At 35.0% G+C, this 25,638-nt stretch overlaps 2 protein-coding genes across 2 annotated transcripts in view; one reads left to right on the forward strand and one right to left on the reverse strand.

Annotated features, from left to right (window-relative positions):
- Positions 1-4,287, forward strand: part of spd-2 (centrosome assembly protein spindle defective 2) — a 57,163-nt gene extending 52,876 nt beyond the window's left edge. Inside the window, exons 20-21 of the mRNA XM_085949455.1 lie at positions 95-236; positions 2,603-4,287. Coding sequence (XP_085805581.1) covers positions 95-236; positions 2,603-2,773 — 313 coding nt within the window. The 3' untranslated portion in view covers positions 2,774-4,287. The remainder of the gene's footprint in view (positions 1-94; positions 237-2,602) is intronic.
- Positions 4,288-6,961: 2,674 nt separating this feature from the next.
- r-l (rudimentary-like) lies at positions 6,962-14,812 on the reverse strand. The gene is made up of 4 exons (XM_085949463.1): positions 14,541-14,812; positions 13,287-13,773; positions 12,017-12,495; positions 6,962-10,431 (listed from the first exon to the last, which is right to left on the reverse strand). Exons 1-4 carry the CDS (start codon positions 14,688-14,690, stop codon positions 10,111-10,113), a joined length of 1,437 nt encoding a protein of 478 aa, XP_085805589.1. The 5' UTR covers positions 14,691-14,812; the 3' UTR covers positions 6,962-10,110.
- Between the last annotated feature and the right edge of the window lie 10,826 nt (positions 14,813-25,638).

A 25,638-nucleotide genomic window follows, 5' to 3' on the forward strand; every position in this document is an offset into this window, starting at 1 on the left:
TTTAATTTTTTACCATTATAACGGTTACGTTTGAATGGAAGAAGTTTTTCTTTAAGAACTATGAATTAATTCCTATTCGCCTCTTGTATTCCAGAATATGTGCCGAGTATATAAAAGATGACGAAGAGATGGAAGTGTGGAATGAGAAGGGTCAGGGGAAACTCAAAAGCCTCTGCACCCACTTTCCAGACGAAGATAATGCATTTGCCGATATAGATTCTTTCAAAGAGTCCACTGTGAGTATTTTAAAACTATTATATTAAATTTAAGAAAAAAATTTCACCTGACATGGGGCACAGGTACAATACCAAAATGGCACATGTGCAGGAGCTGTTTTTGTCATCGCATGGTGTCACTATCCCGGCATGGTATCGCCTATGCGCACGGAAGAAAGTTGCAACATTGCGCCTAGTTTTGATTGATGACTATATTCCAGTCGAGACGATTTTCAATGTGTGACTGGGCTACAGTGTTGCCATATTTTTCTATGCTGATTATAGTACAAAGGCGTAAAAATTATAGTATTTCTAAAAAATATATTGTACAAGAACATTTTTCGTCTTGAATCCTTGAAAATTATAGTATTATGGTATATTTGGCGTAAAATTATAGTATTTTATATTTTTCGTGAAATCAAAATTATAGTATTGTACTATAATTATAGTACAGTTGGCATCACTGCTGGGCTACCACATGCAACAAATATTTTAAGGCTGCAGAAAGCATTTTTTATTAAACAATGTTGTGTTAATAAAATGCATAAGTAGATGTGATTGTCAACTAAAATATACGAGTTATATTTATAAATATATATATTCTTTTTTAACACTGGAATCGACCATGAGGCTCAATAACAGTAGTATAGTTAGTAATAGAAGCAAATCAATTGCACATTATGGTTGCGTTAAGTTTGCATTTGCCCACAGTGATCGAGCAGTTACTGAGTGGCTCATAATGTCGTGGGTCCAGGGTTCAAATCCCGGGTCTAGCAAAATTTCACATGTTTATTTTCAATATGTGTTTGTTCGACCCAGAGTATGGACCTAATAGATTGAGCAAGTGGCTAACCATCCATTTCTCGTAAAAACAAAAATCTGTTAATACAACCTACATTCTGTGGAAACCCATAGGAAGTTTGTATATTGATGTTGTACGTTGAAAATCAGCTATGTTCACACTGTCGGGCCGTGGCAAAAAACTGTGAATTGTGATGTTAGTGCTAGTTATTGCTTATACTTCGAATGCAATATAGTAAACTGTTTGTAGAAAATGATGATTGTTTTTTGGAGATGAGTGAGCTGTGAAGATAAAGTTGTTGTTGCTTGGATGTTGTAAGGAGAGAGTTTATTTATCGTTACAAGAATAAATAAATACAATGATAAAGATGACAGTGTTGTTATAATCGCGGGTACGGATGTACTGATGAGATTAACTACATTATTGAACTGACTGGCGATGTATCGAGATGTTAATATAACTGAGAGACTGGACTCGAGATGAGTAGTGCGCCGAGTGACGGACTCGATGGGAGTGAGGATTTATGGATTGTCCTTGCTATTTATACAAATGCAGTTCATACATTATAAGAGACGTTGTCGCAATTAAACAAATCATAATAGACTCTACTGATCTAGTTATGATTGAGGAAACCCTGACCATCGCTTCCGCTCCATTGTTTTGTTTTCACAAAACATACATTTATTAGGCTTCGGCCACATAGGCAGGTGCTTCACTAGTCCTGAGCTAGATGCTATGCTTGTCTACTAAAAACACTACTGCCACATTGCACGCTACGTGCTTAACAACGATATGTCACTCTCAAAACTAACCAGAAAACTACTTCTCACAGAGAATTTAAGTTTAAAATTTCAAAAGTCGCAAATTCAAACTTTTTGGGTGCATAATATCAATCCATCCCATGCGTCATTATTCATAATCTCAAAATATACGGTGTTTGACGTTTGTCTTACTGAAGAAACATCCGCCATTTTGCAAAATACATAGACAATGGCAAAATCACTAGGTGACACAATAAAAATAACCAACACGTTTGTTCGCCGGGACTCACGAGGTGACTCATAATCACGTAGCGAGGCGCGAATCGTGCAGTGTGGCCATTGCGATAGAACAGCGTGCGTTCGTTCACTAGGATATGTCAACTCAATGACATTAATATGGACAAAGCATCTGGAAAAAATAATGACACTCACTTTTTTGTCGGGTCTGCCGAATGGCATAATCTGTTCTAACGCCATTACAATAAAGGTGATATTGCTATAAATTCTCAATACTTGTTGTCGGGTCTGCCGAATGGTTTGGTTCGAACGGGTTCGCTCAAATGAACATTGACACTAGAAACACTGTTCTAACGCCATTACAATAAAGGTGATATTTCGTAATGCGTGATATCGCATAAAATTTACTTGCTAGCTACTGTATTGAGTGCGTTGTCCATTAATAATGTCATTGTGTCACCTAGAACATAGCCATCAAGCAAAGCACCTGCCTATGTGGCCTTGGCCTTAAAATGTGTCACCGTTGTAATATTTAAAAAAATTATGGCAATGTAATTAAAACAAACATTATACATGACACATTTCAGCAAGTCTTGAAAACCCTGTTGGATGCCCTGCAGCAGAAGGAAGTGATGGTGACGTACGATGTGGATCTGGACAATACCGTCGCTCGAATTTCAAATGATCTCGATGAAACTTTACAATTCCAGACGATACTTGCCGATACAACAAATATGTCTGTCTCATTGGATGCATAATAGAGGTGGTTCTCAATATTATTTTCTTTGTTAATTCATCCCTTATGAGTTGGGGATGCTGATACCCATTTTGGGGTATGACAACATCTGAACATTCAGTCGCCAAAGTAAATGCTGTCTTCAAAATATGTATTCGGTCAATATAAACAAATGGTCGGTGTTGTAATTTGTCTAGATAATTTAATATTTTTTCAATTTAAACAGAGATGTGCTGTATTAACCGAGTCTATACAGTGTTTCCTGGCGTTTGTAATATTCCTTTGTTAAAAATATATTTGACAAACAATGATTCGCCAGTGTTTTAATTTGTACTAAAACTATACTGCACTTCTAAGGAAGAAGGCAGTAACTGACTCTCACACACTTTCGAGATAAATGACATAATGTGTTTTTTCCAAACTTTAGTACTGTGAATTAATAAAAAACGGTGATAATTTTTATTAATAGGATGTTAAAATACAAACAAAGTAAGTAAAAATTGCAGTAACTGCAATGAATAGGTGCAATTACTGCCTTTTTGCTAAAAAAATTGTATTATTTTAGAAGATGTCTATTTTTTCACTAATGATATTAACGGTATTTTAGTGATAAAACTGATTTTAAAGTGAACAGAATATATAGCTTTCAAAATTACCTAACGGATGGCATTCATAACTCAATTTCACAAATTTTGCGAGTTACTGCTTTCTTCCTTGGAAGGGCAGTATAGTGTTTTAACGATTTAAAGTAATATTAAAAATTATGATATTGCGTATAGATGTCATTGAAATAAGAAAAAAATCTCTTTCGACCGAATTTGAAGGGAATATTTTCATTTGGTAGATCAGATAGGTCTCAAAATCACTCTCATGTGACATTTAAAGTTTAATAAAAAAAATTAAATTAATTAAACTTTCACATTTAATGTGGCTCTAATGGTAAAATATTCATTTGGCTGCTCTACCTGTATTTCATCGTCAAAAGTGAGTGATCAATTTCTCTAAAGGGGTACCTACTAACATGTTGTAAGTTTGGAAACACTAAATTTAAATATATTATTTTAGTCACAAGATTTAACTTTGTACCTACTGAAAACACTGTTTTTTTTACAATAGTTTATATCCACAAAGACTTCTGATTGAAAATATGCATTCCATTATTTTTTATTGATGCAATTCTATTTTCGTATGTAAATTTAGGGTACAAAAACTATGCTCAATATAAAATTAAACTATATTCTATGTAAATCATTACTTTGTGAAGTTTTTATTCTGTGATTTATATCTAAGTTAATAAATTATACATGACAATGTCAAATGGCCATCTGCAAATTTGACGTTCACATGCAATCAGCACAATGGTCCTTAATTTAAAATTATCGCAGGGTTGCATGCCTAGATATGCCTGTTTTAAATTAAAAGTTCTACTACATGCAGATGGCATACAGGTATTCCTCGAATTATGACATTTCGAACTTGTATCGAAAAAAATAGACATTCTTTTCTTAAATAGTTATTCTTGCGGTATGAAAAAAATGTTGTTTTTTTAAATTACTTGACTTACAATCAAATACCCCGTTTACACATGCATGGATTTACTGCTGACAGTACATATTATCGCGGCCATAACAAAAAAAATGCACATGTAAACCAATTTTCGCGAGAAAATTCAGAAGCTTCTGAACTTTTAAATCCATGCATGCAATCTTGCAATATGCATGATGTTTAAATGTGCATTTTTTTGTTATGGCTGCGATACAGCAGTAAATCCATGCACGTGTACAAGACGCTCAAAGTGTAGACACATAACTCAATCTTAAGTCGAAGAATGCCTTTATCTTACCAGATCTGTTAATCCTGGGTCAATTACAACCCCATATTATAAATTTGACTCTAAATGTGTTTTGTGCTTGTCAGATTGATGGTGGTTATGTATTTGTTTTCGTCTTGCCAATGTGCTTAAAATATTAGTGCATTTAACAATTTAAACTGATAAATGAAAATACTCTTTTAATGTCTATAGATACTGTAATAAATAATTTTATCATTGCAATCCAATTATGTATTGCCGATGATTCAGTATTTTAAAAATATATTTATAATACATGGCTGGTTTTTCTGCTTTGAAAGTTTTCAGCTATTAATGTAATATGTGTAAATACCTTTCTGTTGAAATATTGTACTTAAACCTGTGGGAAGTCCATACAATTCTTAATAATTTTTTAATTAATTAATTTAATAATACATTATATTTTTAAAATTATCAATATTGAAATTTATATTAGGACAGTGGTGCACAACCTGTCATGCCATTTATTGTGGCGTGCAGGTTAAATGAAATACCTATATGAATAAAAAATCTAGCATATCTTAATAATTTAATTAGGTACTTAGACTAGCTTTTCAGTGAAATATTGTAAAATACTCAAATCCAGTGATTATAACTCTAAAAGTGTATTGTTCTGTTGATCTGCAACCAGATATCATTAATACACGCTGTGATTGTAGATTTACCTATATTACCCTCACTAAACAATGAATGTTAGCTTTCTGCTCAAGTGTCGGCTATCCCATGGTATAGTGATAATGTAGTACTGGGTCGCTGGCTAATTAAAGCCCTTCCCCGTTTCCAAGAGTAAATTTTTCAATATTTCGATTTCATATTTTATGCAATCACTTTGGGAGTTGGACTGACTCATTCCTTCTCGCATATTATTATCTTGGCTATAACTATACCTATTTAAATTCCTTGATTTTAAATAAAATGACATTTCTAGATTCACATGATTCAAAATTATTGTGTATAACATAATATTGATCAGAATTGTTTGAAGTGCTTGACGGCTTGAAAAAAAAGTCCTGGGTCACCGAGCCCCATTCTGGCTATTTCACTAGAGCTGATATTGAGTTCCGACTTGTGTAAATATGTACGTATTGCAGATTGGTTGAAATAAAACGAACTCAGGAAAAAATGTATCACATTATCCATGACACATCTGTGAACAATAATTAAAAAATGGACCTACTGATAAAAAGTTGTGCATCACTGTATAAGTATAATATGGTCTTATGTTCCACAATCTTATTTATTCTAAAGGGCAACCCATTTTATGTTATGTGTTTCTTATACTAAATTGTCTTTTATATTCAAATAAATAATTGTAATCGGTGATGTTGAAGATATGTACCTACTTAAAAATTAAATAAATAAATTATTAAATACTTTTTTTATAATAATGGTCTTTTATTATTTAAAAAAAATGAATATTACAATGCAACTTATTTTCAAATACTTTTTTTATAATAATGGTCTTTTATTATTTGAAAAAAAATGAATATTACAATCATGCGCAGCTCCATCATTAGGTCAATTAGTCAATGACCTCCCAAAATAAATACCTTACAATCGACAGAATAATATTAATAATATCTACAATGTCATATTTAATAATTATCGGTGGATTTGAAATTATAAGGCGTACGCTTGTTTTTGTTTTGTATTCTCGATAGGCGAGAATTCCCCGCCAATTGCCGGACAATTCAATTCTTGACCCAAAATTAATATTTTTATAAAATTTTCTCTCTCATTTCTCATACATTAGACAGAGAAAGATAAATTCAATATTCGACGCTTTGAGTTCCAAAGATCCTTGCATTACAGGCGTCTCGCCCATTGTCCGAGTGTGAAACAAAACATATTTTCAGCTAATTTTGCGAAACAGAATGATAAAGTCGACTGAATTATGGAGTCCCATTCTTCTGCCACGCCGAAAATTATTGTATACTGTATTTTGTTCTGACAGTTGACAAGTTTCGACGAATGACTTTTGGTTGTTTTAAACGTATTTAAATAGTTTTTGGTGTAGTTATTATACGAATTTACACACAAAGTTTGGTTTTTAGTGATTTATTACATTTTCGTGAAGTTTTGTGGAATTTACGACGGTTTATTTGTTTGAACTGACACAAAATGTCTAATTCAGTGGATTATATTTTAAACGAAATAAAGAATGGGACATTTAACTATGATAAACGTCTACAAGCGAAGATATTAGGCAGGTACATGCCGGATATGAAAATAATTCAAACAACAAAAGAGAAAAGCAAAGATGTTAACAGATATTTCAACAAGAAAAGCTATCATTTTTGTGAATGGATATGTGGTTGCAATGAAAGGAATTTATTTTTTCGTTTTCATTGTTTAATTTTTGATTGCAAAAATGAAAAGCAATGGACAGAATTTGGTGTTGGTGATCTAAAACATCTTAAAGAAAAAATAAAAAAGCATAGCAAGTCAACAGCACACATAAATAATTCTATGAGTTTTGTTTTATTAGGAACAACAGACATCCGAATTCAGTTAGATAGTGCATACCGCAGATCGATTGCTGATCACAATGAAACTGTCGATAAAAATCGTTTAATTTTAACAAAAATTTTAAAGTGTATTCAATTTTGCGGATCGTTTGAGCTGGCCTTACGAGGCCATGATGAGTCTAAAGAGTCTGATAATCCTGGTATATTTCGTGGATTAATAAATTTCATGCAGGAAATAGATATTGTTATGAAGGAGCATTTAGAAAGGTCAACTTCATTCAAAGGAATTTCGAAGACTATCCAAAACGACTTGCTAGATTCAATATTAAAAGTCACTCAAGAAGAAATTAGATGTGACATAAAAAAATCTAATTACGTAGCTATTCAAGTTGACGAAACGACAGACAGCTCTACAAAAACGCAAATGGTTTTTGTTGTTAGATATTTAAAAGACAATATAGTATGTGAAAGATTTTGGAAGTTTGTAAATCCAGAGGTGTGCACGGCAACAGGATTAACAGAAGAAATTTTAAAAGAGCTGAGAATCTTGGAAATTCATCCTCGACAGCTAATAGCGCAAAGCTACGACGGAGCGGCAATAATGAGTGGAAAAACTGGAGGAGTTCAGACGAGAGTCCGCGAAACTTTTCCACTAGCACAGTACATCCACTGTTATGCTCACCAATTTAATTTAGTTATGCAAAAAGCATCCACCATAACCACTGGTCTGAAAGTTTTTTTTGCCACCGTCCAATCATTTTCTGTCTTTTTTTCGAGATCACCAAAAAGAACGAAAATATTAGATGAATTCGTCAAAGTGCGTCTACCGAAAGCAGCTCCAACTAGATGGTGCTTCAATGCTAAATGTGTGGAGACAGTTTTTTTGTACCGAGAAGACATTTTACAGTGCTTAAATTCAATACTGGACAGAGAAAATGACACCAATACCCTAAGTCAAGCCCAAAACTTAATAAATAATTTGGAAAAAAACACTTTTATTTATTGGTTGACTTTTTTTCACAAAATAATGCCTCATTGTCAAATTTTATTTAAACAAATGCAAAAAAGAAACTTAGACGCTATTAAGATAAAAACATACATCGATAATTTAAAAAAATATATTTCCGAAATCAGAAATGAAGCTAGCACTAATCCGAATTCCAGCTGTGCAACGGGTGACCATAAAAAGAGACGGATAGATGACAATAGCAACGCAGTAGCAATTGAAGTCTGTGATACAATTATAGTGGAAATAGAAGCACGATTCACATCTAACGATCATCTCATTATATCCGATTTGTTCAATAAAGAAAATTACGCTGATTTTAAAAATAATTTTCCCACAAGTCAAGTAAATTTGATAAAACAGTTAGAAGAAATAAACATAACCAAGTTAAAAAATGAATTATTGGTGTTTTATCAACGAGATGATTTGCATGGCGCTAATAGTGCAGTTTCTCTTCTACATTTTTTACTCAGCAATAATTTCAATGAAACATTTTCCGAGTCGATCAAAGTTCTGCAATTTATTTGCGTCATACCAATGACAACAGTTGAAAGTGAAAGATGTTTTTCCACTCTCAAAAGAATAAAAACCTTTCTACGCAATACGATGGGCCAAGATAGACTGACCGCTCTTGCAATGCTCAGTATTGAAAAAAAATATGTGGGAAAAATAGACAATTTTTATAATCGTGTGATTGATGATTTTTCAAAAAGTAAAGAAAGAAAAGTGGACTTAATTTACAAAAAATTATAACGCGTTGTGTGCAATTTTGGTTAACGATGGGTTGGCGTTACGAAAAATGGACATTTTTTGAAGGGTAAGTAGGTACCCACCTATAACAATTTCTAGCACTTATTATATAATGTATAAAAAGTCAATTTGCAATACGTCTTTTAAGTATACAACGAAAAGGCTAATTGAAATAATATATTCAAAATTGACCTACCAGTTTTTCGGGCCTAAGGCCGCCAATGATTACAATGCAACTTATTTTTAAATTTTACAGCCTTGTTGACAATATTTAAAACACTAAATATATATGGGTAAATCACAAAGAGGGAATGTTCTAAAAACCAAATTTTACATTATGATCAATTTGAGAAGATAAATATTATGTAACAGCCGAAAGTTCTAAGAGACTTTCTAAGACTAAACAGGAATTCAATTATTAAAGAACGGAATGTCGTAAAAACTTCTAAAAGTCAAATTTACAAGATAATCAATTCCTGCAGATTGTTTAAAAGTACATAAATACATACTAATATTTTTTTGAGATTGTTCAGTACTGACTCCTACTATGATAATATTATTGTATTTGACATAATTATTTTTTAAATTAGGAATGCATACAAATTCGAGTTAATATTGTTACATTGGTATTAAAAATATCACCACCTTATTATGCTACGCTGAATCAATTCAATATGGCATTATGTTTTTTAATGCTTTACACAATTTTTTTTTTTAGCACCAATTGAGCAGTTGTAGTTTGTAGTATCAAATTTAAACAATTAATATAAGGAAGACCATAGACAATTGACCATTTAAGAGGGAGTCTAAAGAAAATTTAGTCACACACAATTTTGATAGTATTTTTGGAACATTTTTAGTGTGGTGGCCACAGAAAATTAATATTCTGAAATGTCATACATAATGACATCACACGATTTTGACCAGCTTCGCGTGTCGTTACAAAATCTTTTACCACAATATCACATTTTTGAACCCCCCCTATCAAATGGTTCAATATTGACAAAAAAGTATTAATATTTTTTTGACAGTCCAACTATTTGTTAAAAAATAAATCCGATTTCAGTATTATGTTCTCCGGGAGTATTTTATTCTCAGATAAAATTGTGTTTATATTTTGTTGGTTTTGATAATATGTAAGACATGGCACCAAACTCTGAAAAAAAATCAACCGTTGGAGCCCATCTCAGGCTCAACATATCTAATTAATAGTTTTCGATATTGGTCTCTCCTTACTTGCAAAAATGCACTATTATTAGGCAAAATGTGTTAAATATATAAGATCATTATTCCAGTCTCTTTTCATAAGATTGCCAAAGTGTTTCCTTATAAGATATAGCTGCTTTCACCGGGTCGTCAGCTTTTATGATGCCTCGTCCAACGACAGCGATATCAGCACCTTTCAATAACATCGCGTCTTCCGGAGAGCAGTACTGCTGGCCCAATCCGTCTCCCTTGCTTGAGAATTGCACACCGGGTGTCAATTGCAGCAGGCCGGGCGATTGCAGTAATCCTTTCGTTTGACAGACTACGCCGGCAACTATGCCCAATTCCTCTTCGGCCATTTTAAATGCACCATTTTTATAATGGTCCGTTATAAGATTGCCCTGAAAAACATTATTAAATTTATATTTTATAGTGACAAAAGTATTCTGTCATTGGTGACGTTAATTGGGAAGGCATAGTAGTATATTCAAGCAAATTGCTTCTGATATGATATTGTCATCGTATACGACAATATTCATTTACAACAGAAATGTTTGTTTTGACTTTTGAGTTATCTACCTATATGCCAATGGTTTCAGAAAAAAAATCTTTTTAATGAACCAAGAAAGCGTGCCAAAATCTTGATTTTTTATAAACCTTCAAACACTATATTTCTGCTGATGACTTTCACATCAATGGTGACAATATATTCCACCTGTGTGAGAATGAGTTTAAATGAACCTTGCTTATAAGTTAATAAATTATAAGATAGAGTCTAATTAGCTTACTTTATATTGTATAATTAAGTCTTATATTATAAGATGTCTATTACCAAAAACTGATATGTCCAAAGATGTTGAAAACCTCCTATAGAGATGAGCCTAAATGTATGAAAATTAAGCAAAAAAAGGACCACTTGTCCACTGATTACATTAGCTACAATTACATTAAGCAGCAGAATGAGACTCTTCGGGAAGTAAAATCTTCAGCCAAGTACAAACAATGTCAGGAAAAAATATTGTTTAATATTATTTTGATGGTTAAAGAGTTTTGTAGTTTGTGTTGTACAGCGGCGCACCCAGGATTTAATATTGGGGGGGCCCAAGGAGGAGAATGTAAATTAGTCCCATACGATCTTTTTCTTCTTCACAGCCTAATTTCTCGTTTATCGGCCTTTTGTCTATTGCACTTGTCTATTATTGGTGTACCTACACCATGGTCCCCACAGCCTGAAACGGACCCTCAGGCTAGGATATTTGGCGGGCCCCCTACCTACCGTTAAGATTAAAGGCAGTGTGAAACACTACATTAACGTTTTTCAAATTGTGTTTTAGTTCAAATTAAGGGTACACATACAGTGAATTATTGGCGATTTTTAATACATCTACTTTAATGATGGAGCTGTCGAGTATCGACACATAATAATCAAAAAATATTTTTTTTCCGACCATGTCCGATCCTGATAGGATCATATGGGCCTCCACAGAGTGTAGGTTTGTATTGACAGATTTTGTTTTTTACGAGAAATGGATGTCAGCCACTTGCTCAACCTATTAGGTCCATACCCTGACACACATAAATTGAAAAACAATATGACTGTGTACTTGCCAGACCCAGGATTCGAACCTGGGACCCACGGCTTTATAGTCCAACGCTTATGCCGCGCGGCCACCGTGGGCGTACCCTTATTCCTATTATGTTTGAGTGTTTTTCAATGTTTAAAATCATTCTGATAATTTTGGGGGGTGCCAGGGCCCCTTGGCCCCCCCCTGGGTGCGCCACTGGTGTTGTATCATTTATGATTGATATAGAAATAAACATTAGAAATATTGAACTATGCGTTTTTTAAGTTGTCCCGGTTTTTGCTACTAAAACCCGATTTTACCCGATGGTAAAAATCTCAATTTGGTAAAATAGTTATCTGGCAACGCCGCTCCCCGACTATGGTGGGGACCTACCTTCTGCTAAAAGAAATAAAATATTTACCTCTGAACTCATTTCCACAACCAAGAAAATTCCACGCGACTTCTCACCCAGAGCTTGTTTGATTCCCTTGATGACACCCGGCCCCGACAATGGTACAACTGTCACAAGATCAGCCCAATCGCCAACATTGTAGACTCCGCTCGAACACTGCAAGGACACTGTGTTACCGATGTCGCCATATTTTCTATCTTCCATCAAAACAACATTGTGCTTTTTGGCCAAAGACGAAAGGTCTTCCACAAATTTCATGTTGAATTCTTCTACGATATCCACATGCGTTTTAAACAAGCAAATGTGAGGACCCAACGTGTCCAGAAGTTTAAGGATGTCGACACAATTGGTCACGTCGGCGGCTACGCAGAGGTTGGTTTTTTTTTCGATCATCGTTTTAAATAATCGTTTTGCAACGGCATTTTGAGCAAGTTTTGATCTCTCCTCATATGACATTTTAGTACGATCAGTTGTATTTTTAGAGATATCTGGAAAAAAATTAACAAGTATAATTAGGACCACGTCTAAAGTAGATAAATGTCAGATTATTAACCCCTCCACCCCAATTTAAGGCAGTTGCCATTATATGGGCATCCTCTTAAGACCGTACATCAGTTGAGGCACGGTCTAAAAAGATCGTTGCTAGGCGATGCGCGGATTGCGGGTGCAAATGACGCCTGTCAAACGAAATATTATTTGTCATATAAATCCAACATACGTCCATTTTATGTTCTGTTTATTGTTCTATTAGAAACAATAATAATGTATTCATTGACATGTTTTCTTTTTAAAGTAAATGGGTAATGTTTTTAGTCATCTTTACACGATTTAAGAATTAATTGGCCCGTCGCCATCACGAAGCAAAGTGACGTGTTTCTAGCTCGACGTTCTCTCACTGAATGCGAGCGAGTCCAAAATTTCGTTGCGCCTACAGTTGAAAATTATTTGCCGTTTCACTGATGCGTCACCTTAAGTCATATACAAAATATTAAGTTTGTGTCAAATATTGAAGAAATAAAAGCAGTAATCGTGTTTTTATAAAGTGTATCCGATGACTGAGCAGTAACATGTTAACTGGTGGTTGTGGGTCTCAGGTTTGAATTCCAGGTCTAGCAAAACGACCTGTTGTTTTTTCAATGTGTGTTTGAACCCAATAGGTTGTGTGAGAGGATGACATTCATTTTCGTGTAAAACAAAAATCTGTTAATACTACCTCCACCCCGTGGAGGTCCATATGCTCTGCTTAGGATTAAACATGGCGATATATTTTTATTTTTACCTGTTCGAGCGATGTCTATTGGCTTCGATTGCGAATTCTTTAAGTAATCTTCGATTGAATCATAATAAGCCTGGTTAATCGTCTCCATCTTCAGCAACATTTTCATTAAATCCATCAAGGTGAAAAGCGATCTGACATTAAGCTTATTGCGATTTAAATTTTCCTTTCCGCCCTGCTGCCTATCCAAGATAACGAACGCATCTGTAACAATAAGCCCTTCCCCCCAAAGATCTTTCGCCGTTTCCAGCACACTTGATCCTGATGTTATGACATCCTCGATGATTACGCATCTGTCGTTGGTCTTGAATTGTCCCTCTATCAGCTTCTTTGTGCCATAACTCTTGGCTTCCTTTCTCCGTATCAACATGGGCAATTTAGTCTTGACGGAGAGGACCGTCGCGATCGGAAGGGCAGTGTACGGAACACCGCACAAGTGTTCGTACTTTGTTTCAGAAATCAACTCTAATAGAAGATCAGATACTTGTTCCTGAAAAAAAATTTTTTAATAAGAAGTTGCCCTGAGAGTGATCAAACTACAATAATCATTATCCATCATACAGCAGGGGTAAATTACCATAAGTGGGGAAAAAATACAAATAATTTGGACTTTACATAGAAGGAATCTTATACGTATTCCATATCTGGAACTTTTAAGGCAGTTCGAGTTTCGAATCGAACGATTGTACATGCAGTTGTGTTGGTAACAAGTTTGTTATTTTCTTCTTCTATTGGCAGCCCCAAAAACAAAATGGTGACTCACATTATGTTTTGAAGCCTGCAACTTTGTTTACATCGCTACGTACACATTTCTTGGTGTTTTACGTATTTATTCATCTTTAAAATTAAGGTCAATGTATTGCTTTTGGCTGCCTACACACAATTGATGAGGGAGTATTTTTCCACAGATACTTATTGCTAAATTTGCTTTGATAGGCAATATATTATGGGATTCGTATAATGGTATTTGTGATGTTGTTTCCATTCCACTTATTACCCCCTAAATTGTAATATTATTGGCTAACAACTAGCCATTGTGGGGTGGTGTTCATGCTCTACGCTTTGAATGTATTAGATGGAATATTAATGTGAGCACCTTTGCTATCATGAGGATGCCACCATACGGATGTAAATTCTTTAGACTTTAGAACCATTTAAGAGTGTACGGTAAACATTATTACGTATTAATTTTCAAGTAATTGGCAGCAATAGAATAACATCATTTACATTAATAACAAATTTAAATTCAAACGTTACCAAAACAGTCGGGTGACTGACGATAACTCGTAAGTCAAAATAAATAGGTGAATCAATGCCACTTTTTATTTTAAAGTTCCCAAATTTAAATGCCTCGATTTTTATTAATTCTGTTGCCAGATCTTGCAATTTTTCTGAGTACGACTTCATTTTTATAAAAATTTATTAGTGGTGTAGTACTAGTCTACGGTGTGCCAAATCAGAGAAGGAAATTGAAATAAGATCAGAGAATTTTTAGGTTAACAGTTAACGGAATGTCAAATCTTCAAATCAAACCGACTAGTGTTGCTATTTTTTATAATATATTGATTTATAGTATGAAGGTCTTTAGTATTCATAAAAGACAGGAAATTTATTTTCGAACAATCTCAAATTTTAAATTAATGATTATTGGATCAAAAAGTATTTGCCCCGATAGAAAAGGGTATTATTTAATATAATTGTCTATGTACATGAATAAACTGTTTTCTAAAAAAAAAAATATATATATACAAGCTAATGTGGGCATCTGCGGCATAATTACCATTATTCGAATTTGACTTTGAAGTCCTTGAGATAGGGTTTGCTCTTTCTTCTTCGCGTGAGGTTATATTCTACTAATTTATTTTCCTTTTTCTTGTCGTTGGTCATTCCTCCCTTTTTATTTACTGGTCATACCCGCGCGTCCATTTTTTATGTAGGGAGTTTGGGACCCCTTTGTCTTCATTCTGGATTTGGCTTTCTTACTGTTTAGATGTTGCGTTTGAGATTTCATTTCTAACTATCAAAAAAAAAAAAATATCTTGGACGACCGTTAAGTGATAGTTAAGTGATCAGTGATTATGGCGCAACATCTGAATGACCGTGAGGAGGATATTCTAAAAGCAATGGACACCAGACGGCGAAGCAGAACTGCTACATGAGGAAAAGTTCAACGTACAAGCGTCGAATAAGATGCTGATGTTTGAGGTATCCTCGTTACGTACCTTATTTCAGCAGGAGGAACGGCACAACGCCCAAAAACAATTATTTGAGACCCCTACGTTCGTAGAGTAAATGACGAGTTGCGTCGGTACGACCACTCGTTATCAGCTAACCATCTGACAGAGAGGACCATCGCGGCCCTCCAGATTGCGATGTTTTCCAAACCGGACAGCTTCTGGAATGGTATGCAAGGGTTAGTGGATTGGGCAACCAATCCTCAAAACATCATAACAGCGATGGGCCTGGACAAAAAAATCGAAGAGAGTTTTGGGGACAACGCATAATCAAATTTGCGAGGACATGACTCAGATGCTTACAGATTATGCAAGCTCGGCGCCAGGTGATTTCGTCCTCAGTGAAGGATACCTTCACTCGGGAGACACTATCAAGGATTCCTCCGAGCTCAGAGTCCCGGAAGGCCCTCGAACTCACATTATAGCCGAGGTGCTCCCAAGGAGAAACGTCCTGTGGGAAGGGAGTTCTCCAGGGTAGGTACGGGCTCCACCAGGGGTCCGTACTCCAAGCGGAGGTGACCGCATCTGAACGACATTGGGGGCCGCCTAAGAGACTTTCGGGGAGTCTGGATGGCGTAGGGTAACCCCAACATTGGTTAAAAAAATAAATTTAAAAAAAAGCAGTAGTCCGCATACCTTTTGTGCGGACATCACCATTGGTAAGTCCTTCTTTACTTTTACGGAAAGAATTTCAAACGCAATCAGCATAGGTCACTCTCCCTCTCACTCTCACTCTCTCTCTCAACCCTGTTTCTGATCAAGAAACAAGACGGGACCCTATTCCCTGTTTTCAACCGAAAGCGTTTGAATGCGTTCCTACAGCCAAAGCCATTCAAACTAATTCACCATTACAAGGTTCCAGCCGTCTTACAAAAAGAAGACTGGCTAGTAATAATAGATCTAAGCCAGGCGTACCTCCAGGTACCCACGGCTTCTCAACATCGTAGATTCGTTCGACTAGCCTACCGAGGGAAGCTCCTACAATTCACGTGTCTCCCGTTCGTGCTGTCAGCCGCTCCGATTATGTTTGCATTCCTGACCAATTGGGTCGCCGAACGCCTACGAAAGAATGGCTGAGAATATTCACTTACCTAGACGACTTCTTAGTAGTCAACCAATCCAAGAAACAGTCTCGGTTCAGGTGGAATACAGGATAACCTTCCTACAGTCTTTAGGGTGGTTATTAAATATAAAAGATCCTGTCTGATCTCACGAGACGTTACAGACAGTGACGCGCTGTTTCACGACGCCTTCAGCCGAGTATAGGACTTCAGACTGGCGTGGATATTTCCCCCACCAAACTTACTTTCACGAGTCCTAGCGCACCTGAACTCAGCAAAAGGGAAGTACTTACTAGTGGCACCGAGCTGGAAACAATGCTTTTGGGGAGTGGACATACGAAAAAGGGCGATAGTACCTCCTTATACAATACCTTACCTACATACGACACTAGTAAGTACGGAGACCAACCGTCCACCTCCAAGGACCCGGACATGTCCTTTTAACTATAGATAATTTCGGGTGGGGTGAAATAACATCAAATTGAATGGTGGAAGAAAGGGCACTCCTTACTTCCAGATAGCGGCCTTCGACTCTAAAAACTTACAAACCAGCTTGGAACAAATGGAAGACAATGACATGGTGTAACATGAACCTAATGGATCATAATAGCCCTCAACCAATGGAATTGGCCAGATACCTAGGCTACTTGCACAACATGGAGGGTTTGTCGTACAACACCATCCTGGTGCATAAGCCAGCCATAGCCACATTTTGCAAACCGATTATCTTTGTAGATATCAGCATCAACGTGGTAGTACAACACAATATGTTAAAGGCAATTTCGGTACATAAAACGAAACCCGTCAAACCACCGGTTTGGGATCCAGGACGAGTGGTAGATCATCTTAGGAAAACAACACCGGTGGAGTACAACCTATTCGAAACGTTTCAGAGTTAAATATATTGTTAAGAACACCAAACAAAAAATTGTATTTATATGAAGTATGTAATGGAGTATATGTAGCAATTTTATAATGTTATATAAATTAAATTATTTCAGATTTCCGAAAAATGAAGTTCTTCGGAAATTGTGGATTGATGCAGTCTCAAATAGTCTCAATATTCATTACTGTGTGGGAAGCATTTCTTGGAAAATGCAGAGCAACCAATCAACCATATTAAACAATATTTTAATAGATTAATAAAATTATACTTAGGAATCAATAGTTTTTCAAAATATTATTTTCTCAACGCTGGCTTTCGTACATTATATTTCAAATAAAAACATCTTCGTTTTAAATAATCGATTTTTTTTGTATGAATTCATATTATATATGCAGGGCTTCTCTGATAATATTATGTGAAATAGATAAAATATTGTAATAAACTATATAATCAAATTTTCAACATACCTACCTGTATTTTGTGTATAATAGGTTTATATAAACAAGTAATTTTATACACAATATTATGTCAAAAACGAACCCATGTTATATTTTTATTTCATAAAATATTTTCAAAATACACATGTAAATAGTGTGTAAATAGGTAGGTAATATAATAAACTTTTTTTTGTTTGTAATTAATTGTAATTATTTGTGTTTTTTTATTTAACAGTTTTATCTAAACAATAATGCTATGCTATTTTATATAGAACAATATGTAAAAACAAGACACTATTTTTTATTCCAATATTTAACCATTTGCTATAACTGATTTGTGTTTAATTTTTCAAAATATTGTATTTTTTGGTTATTAAAAATAAAATACATACTTACTTCCATTTGCATTATTCTTTCTTACCCTGAATCCTAATAAAGTTTTTATTGCAGGAACTTTTTATAATGAAAATACGTTTATCATAAATTGGTTGTAAGCTGAAGTGTTGATAAAAAAAATACTCAGTGGGGCGTTTTTATGTCCGAGTATGGCCCATTTGCAGCAAAGTGTACCTAATTTCAGAGAGATAAAACTTTGTCTCACAAAACGAGTACGCACTGACATTATTTGTGTGCTACCTCTTTGGGAGGAGTCCAATCTCTTTGGAGCAAACCCTATCTCAAGGACTTCAAAGTCAACATGAATAATAAGAGTTTTATTGGTACATTGGTAGGTAAAACTCCTTTCATTTTTTCTCTTGAATTATTCAAAATTATAGTGTGTATGTCAATTTGGTGTAAAATTATTATTGTATTTTACATTTTTTGCGAAATTATAATACGGTGAGCAACACTGAGACCGTGGGTGCTAATTTTTCAAATTGAGGAGGTAAATTTAAAAAAATATATTAATTCAATCAGCGTTTACGTGGTAGAATCCATTATAATGGTTTTGAAACAAAGATATTTTTATTAATTCTACTTTAATTACCCATCTTTTGTAATAGTTGACCGTTCTGAATATGGGTTTATAGCAAAGAGATTGAGAGAGGAGTCCAATCTCTTTGCTTTTATAGCAAGAAAAAACTGTCATACACCTCTTAATTAACAAAATTAAATTACAAATAATCAAATAATAAAAAGAATTAACAAAAATAGCTTTGTTTCATTTGAAATATGAGAATGAGAATAATGAGAATACTATTGAAAATATATATTACGAATAAAATGACATGACTACAAAAATGCTGAAGCTCTTTGGATGACCATTAATTATTATTTCACTACGACTTTCACAATCTATAATAATTTACATTATCGATTTAACAAGTACAGTGTGCCTAATAAAAAGAAAAGAAAGCTTTCAATAATAAATTCTTATCAATAGTGCGAGATATAGAGAATTCTCTGCTATGACAAGTCAACACGAAAAGAACACGTCATGACGTCATAATATACCAACGCGCAACAACCACGTGACGTAAAAGACTTGATATAAAGACGCACTGTAGATAAGCATTTTATTTTAATTAACGTTTTTATTAATTACAGTTTTTTTAGTAAAATCGAGTTCGAGAACACACATCAACCAAAAATTGCATCGCACAAACATATATTTTAAAAAGGTAATAACCCTGATGTAAAATAGACTTTTTTACTATTATAGTAAATTTAAGATGTATGTTTATCTCATTTATCTGGTGGACCCGCCACGCTGTGCCCCTCTGGGCCCGGGCCCCTAGGCTAGAGCCCTGTGAGCCCCCCCTTGCGGGGGCTTTGACTAAAGGTCATAATATACTCATGTAGAAAGTTTGAAATAGTCCTGCCCTAAGGAATTGTCTCCGTGAGAAATTTCAAAACGTCGCACCCGGCCAATCTAAGTAAGAAACGTAAATTTTTTCGATTTTTCGAACATTTATTCAGCTTATAAAAATATAATATCAAAAAAAAACTTTCACGTTATTATAGAGAGATAAAAGTCGCATTAAATGAATACAATATTTTTGGCCGCCTTCCAAATTCAACCGTCCTCGATCACTGCACATTTTGCATGTATGGGGTCTGGTTTAAAATACTTAGGGTCAGTCTTTGTCCTGAAGAAAAAAATCACAGAGTGCTGACCCTACGCCCTCCACTCCAACCAGATCACTGTAGGTATCAGTGGCGAAGGGTGGAGGTAGGCTGTTAAGATCCACCATAAACAGTGCACATTAAACTTTTTCAGACATAGATATTTGTTTTCGTTGAAATAAGACTACAATTTACAGATAATGTTGGTTAGTTTTTAAAATTCAATTAAACCCTGAGAAACCAAGCCATAATAGATAATAGTCAAAAAATACATGTATATCTATAAAATATCTAAAATTATGCAATTAAATCATACTTAACTTTGAATATTTTATAAATAGAATAATAATAATAGAGTTTGGCGTAGGCAGGGCTTAATGAATTTAAAAAAAATAACCAAGAATATGTGCAATATGTATTTTTAATCCAACAAAAACAAATAACTATGAATGAAAAAGTGTGCACAATTTTGTCGTATTGCCCAAATTAGACTAAAACTATTATGGTTTCGTTTAGGCAGGGTTTGGTTGATTTTTAAAAACTAACTAACACCATCTGTAAATTGTAGTCTTAGTTCAATAAAAACGAATACATATGACTAAAAAAGTTTAGTGAGCACTATTTATAGCGAATCTTAACAGCCTACCTCCACCCTTCGCCACTGAGGTATGTGGTGTCACCAACGCCCGCAAAATATTATAATAATGAAACTTTTCTTTGTTATCACATATTTTCAGTGAGTGGCTAAGTAAAATGCATTATTATTTTTTAATTTAAAAAGGAAACACTAGAAACTTCTCTCCCGCGTGGGTATTTATTTATCACAGAAACGTTAGATAACATATAATATAATAGGGAAGGGATAATATAATAGGAGTTATCGTTTGGACATGTTAAAATAAATATTCAGGCCTCAAGTCGAGAGGCGATGGTTTTTTACCTTCATCGATAATGCATAGTCACTTCTTTTCTATAACCAACGATAGCCAAGCGGCTTAAGCGTCGGCTTGTAATGTTGTGGATCCCAGGTTCGAATCCTGGGTCTGGAAAATACACATATTGTTTTTCAATCTTCACGTACATGTCTGATAATATATTTGAGCACCTGAATGAACTTTATAAAAAAATGCAAGGTCGGAATAAAAATATATTGACACGCTCTGACAAATTAAAAGGATTGAAAAATTATCTCAAATTTTGGCAGAAGTTATGACAAGGATCTCTACAAATGTACCGAAGGACCTACCTGACCACGATTGAAAAAAAGCAATTAATTTTGGATCTGGCTCAAAAATACCTAACTTTGCTGCAAAAGAAATTTCACTATTACTTTCATAAGTATTATAATAAATATTTTTAGTCGTGCCAAAAATAGTATAGAAGCGCTTTCCTTACAAATTTGAGAGGAATTTGTTGAATTGAGGAACGACGGGATGGTAAAACTGAACTTAGCCGACTTTCCATTAGATGTTTACTGGATTTCGGTTAATTTATCAAATAAAAAAAATAAGTTAATGTAATTTTGGTGTATAATTTTTTTAATTTGTGGTGCGCCGTGGAATTCTGGGGAAACCTTTAGTGTACCGTTGGAGAGAAAAGGTTGCGGAGCACTGCTCTAAGGATCGAACATGGTAAAATAGTAGTATTTTATATTATAACACCATGTGACTATTCACTACATTTTTATGATGTCAAGATAGTGATCATGAGCGCTTTAGAAGCTGGGATGTTGGTACAGACCTACAAACTTATCTAAAGAATGGGTGAGTGAGCCACTGTCGAAAACTACCCAATTAAGACTCGCAACTGGACAGAATCTGACATTCGAATGACGTTTTCAAAATGGCGTCCATATAGTAGTTCCATTTTTGACCGTTCTTTAGATAAGTTTGTAGGACTGTAATATTTATTAAATTTCAAGATGGCCGCTATAAACTAATATCAGAGATCCAATTGAGAAGGTTCTACCAGTGGCGCACCAAGGGGGGGGAGGAGGGCAAGGGGCCCTGGGAAACCCGCAAACATGAAAATTATCAGAATTATTTTACACATTGAAATTGAAAACCAATAAACTATACCTTGGGCTTAGACAAATAACAGGGCGAAAAAATGATTTGTAATTCTCCAGCACCCATTTTAGAAAATTTTCTTAGATTTTAATTTCTAACACAAAAAATTCGAAACACTAATGTCGGGTTTTTTCTTAAGAAACCCGTTCCCTAATGAACTCTCAAAAAATTCTCGGTGTCCACCCGAATTCCGGAGTGGTGTAGGTCATGGCTGGGGAGGGCTGACAGGATAGATAGACATGGCTGGATAGGTACACATGTTGCATTTGCAACCTGAATGATGTTAAAGTACACTCCTTATATTTATTTTGCAAGAATCCGTGTGAAGCTAATTCCAACAATTGCTCTTCTTCCGCATGCGATAAACCTTCTAGCATGGATGTTGTATTAATGCTTGTTGCACCAGGCGCAGCCATAACCCGGTGCAGCGCGTACCCCCACCAAACTCTTCCCGTACCCCAGGGGGTACGCGTACCACACTTTGGGAAACACTGCTCTAGACCAAGCGGGTAGCACAGCCGATATTATTTGAGTAATGTTTTAGCATACTAGGTGCACATGTCCAGCATGGTCGCTGTTAGTCACTTCCGATTCGCCAGTAGCTGATGACACGCTCAACGGTTACCGCCACTATGCCTCCAATTTAATAAAAACTAGGAGAAACTGTACAAATATATCGCCGTGTATTGTGAAAATATGTAAAAATAATTATATGAAGAAGAAAAAGAGCCTATGGGACTAATTTACATTCTCCTCCTTGCCCCCCCCCCCAATATTAAATCCTGGGTGCGCCACTGGATTCTACAATAGTTTTTAGGCTATACAACAAAAAAATATACAATAAGGACATTATTCATTACTAACAAAAATTGACCGTTGAAGTTTAATTACCGCCAAATAAGTAATCGGCCGGCCCTGTTTAGCTGTATCAGAATTCAACTATCACTGTGCGGGAGGACGTAACGGGTCCTGTGGGCCTATTCTATACACAAGGCGGCTATCGGCAGCTATCGACGGTAGTTTATTATACCTATGTATAAATTGCCGTCAATGTTGTGCATAATATTTATTTAGCTACTCGGAAGACAGCAGGTTGACTGGCAATATAAAAAAGCACAGAAACTAAGCATCAAGCAGGAATGTCACATCAGTATCGAATATCTTCGCCCCCTTGTGGGCGCTGGAGGCTTTCAGGGGGGCAGTAGAAGACTCAAAGAAAATTAAGGGGCGTTAAGAAATCTGAAATAGTTCTGTGCAAAGACGAATTGATGAGATGGCTAAAAACATTGAGTCCACCAATCGCACCGTGAGTGTAAAACCAAGGTAACTGCAAAAGACATATTTTGGATATTAGGGTTTGAAGTCTTCGTTTTGTTAGGAGAAATAGAGTTTCTAAAAAACCATACTATTTGATTTATATCTACATTATATTGCATGTTCTTTCAGTTACTTCACTTTTACATTATTAAGTTCACGACTTTTGTAGTTGTTTTGCATTTAATCTCGAAATTGAAAAATTTGCAGATGCCATGGTTTTACACTCACGGTGTGGTGCGACTTTACCAACTAATGAAGCATTGTTATTGTCATACGTGAGGTTTATCAAAGATGAGAAAATATTATGTCAAGAACTATTATTTGCTAGAAATTTAGAAACAGACACAAACGGAGAAACCATATTAAACACTGGAAAACTTTTGTGACGAAAAGTAAATTCACTTCAATAATATTATGTCAGCTGCTACAGATGGCGCTCCGGCCATGACAGGGCGTACAAAGGCTTCATAGCGTACTTAAAAAATAAAATTTCCTCTCATTGAAACATTCTTTGATCTCAGAAATAGGATATGGGTCATCCTATACATATAATAATGTATGTTTAAAAATTATTTTTGCTATAACTGTTTTTAAGATACGCAACAGATAGTAATGGAAAAAGCCAAGTTAAATAATATGGGGGGCGTTAGAGTTTTTTTTAAATCTCAAAGTGGGCGGTGCTCGAAATAAGTTTGAGAACCTGTGGTCTAAACTGTCAAAAAGTGCTATGTTTTAACAGCCCTTCTCTTGACTGTGTTAACTTTTAGAGCGAGATATACAGTTATAACAGTTTAGAGATGGTTAATTTATTGTAACAGTATTATGATGCTTAGACTATAGATCATGCCCCCCACAAAGGGGGCACTGACAGGGCTCTAGCCTGGGGGCCCGGGCTCAGGAAGGGCCCGGCGTGGCGAATCTGCCAGATAAGTGATTTAAACACACATCACAAATTCTCTCGAATAGTAAAAAAAGCTATTTATCTTCAATATGTATCTACAATTGTGTATCTACTTATCGATAACTCGACAACTCCATAATTCAAATAAATGAATTCAAATATACAAAAAAACACTAAATATACACATTTATTTTACCGCGTACACCATTTGGAAAACACTACTGTAGAGCGTCACACTGCCTTTATCTTTAGCGATAGGTAGGCGGGCCGTCAAAGATCCTAGCCTGGGAGCCCGCTTCAGGATGTGGGGGCCATGCTATAGAGTATAGATACATCATGTGATGGAACTACATATATTATATTAGTTATGTATGAATGTTTCGCGTACATATCGAATTAATAAGGTTACGAAAAACGAACTTGGTAGGTAAGTAGGTAAGTATTAATACAATTATTATGCATGCTCAAAAATGTTATTTACATAATTTATATTTTTATCTTTTTAGATAAGCCCCATTTTTGGTATATTCACGCAAGTATCCGTATTTTTAAGATTAAATTTATTAAAGCATTCTACGTCGCAAATACAATGCTATATTATATTATCATTTACCTGGTCACGTATCAATTTTGCCGCCCGGAGCAAAAAAAAATGGACTTTTTAAAATCCCCACTTCTACTAGACTAGTGCTTCTCAACCATTTCGACGATACTGCACATTTTCAAATTAAATGGCGCAGTGTAGAACTTGGAACTTGTACGAAGTAAAATTATTATATTTCTCGTGGGTATAATAACAAGATGCAATTTCTTCGTTAAAAGTTTTTCGTAATAGTTTCTTCTTCTTTTATGGTACTGCAGCGCGGTAGCGTAATATTTTCTTTTTAGATTTTATGTATTTATTAATTTAAATAATTTAAAATATAAATTCTCGAAAAGATGTTTCAAATTGCAAGTTAAGTAGCCTATTGCGTGGTGGATCCCAGGTTCGAATCCTGGATCTGGCAAGTACACATATTATTTTTTCAATTTGTGTATGAGTCAGAGTATGGGCCTAATAAGTTTAGCAAGTGGCTGACATCCATTTCTCGTAAAAACAAAATTTGTCAATACAAAATCTCCACTTTGTGGAGGCCCATATGATCATATTAGGATCGGACATGGTCAAAAGAAAGAAAAGAGTTTTCCGCTAGCGAAGTGGAGTTTTCAGCCCAGTCTCACAATTTTTTTTCTAGATGTCTTAATGGATACCTCGCATTTACTATCGATGTTTCTTTAAGGACTTTGGCGCGCAAACTAGTCTACTTGATGCTAGTCAAATGATCATTGTACTGACTGTGAAAGATGCCTTATTGATAAGTGATAACTATTCGTCTACCCGCA

The sequence above is a fragment of the Rhyacophila brunnea genome, unplaced genomic scaffold, assembly GCF_057557595.1.
Source record: "Rhyacophila brunnea isolate RB1 unplaced genomic scaffold, BYU_Rbru_1.0 scaffold_22, whole genome shotgun sequence".
NCBI lineage: Eukaryota > Metazoa > Arthropoda > Insecta > Trichoptera > Rhyacophilidae > Rhyacophila > Rhyacophila brunnea.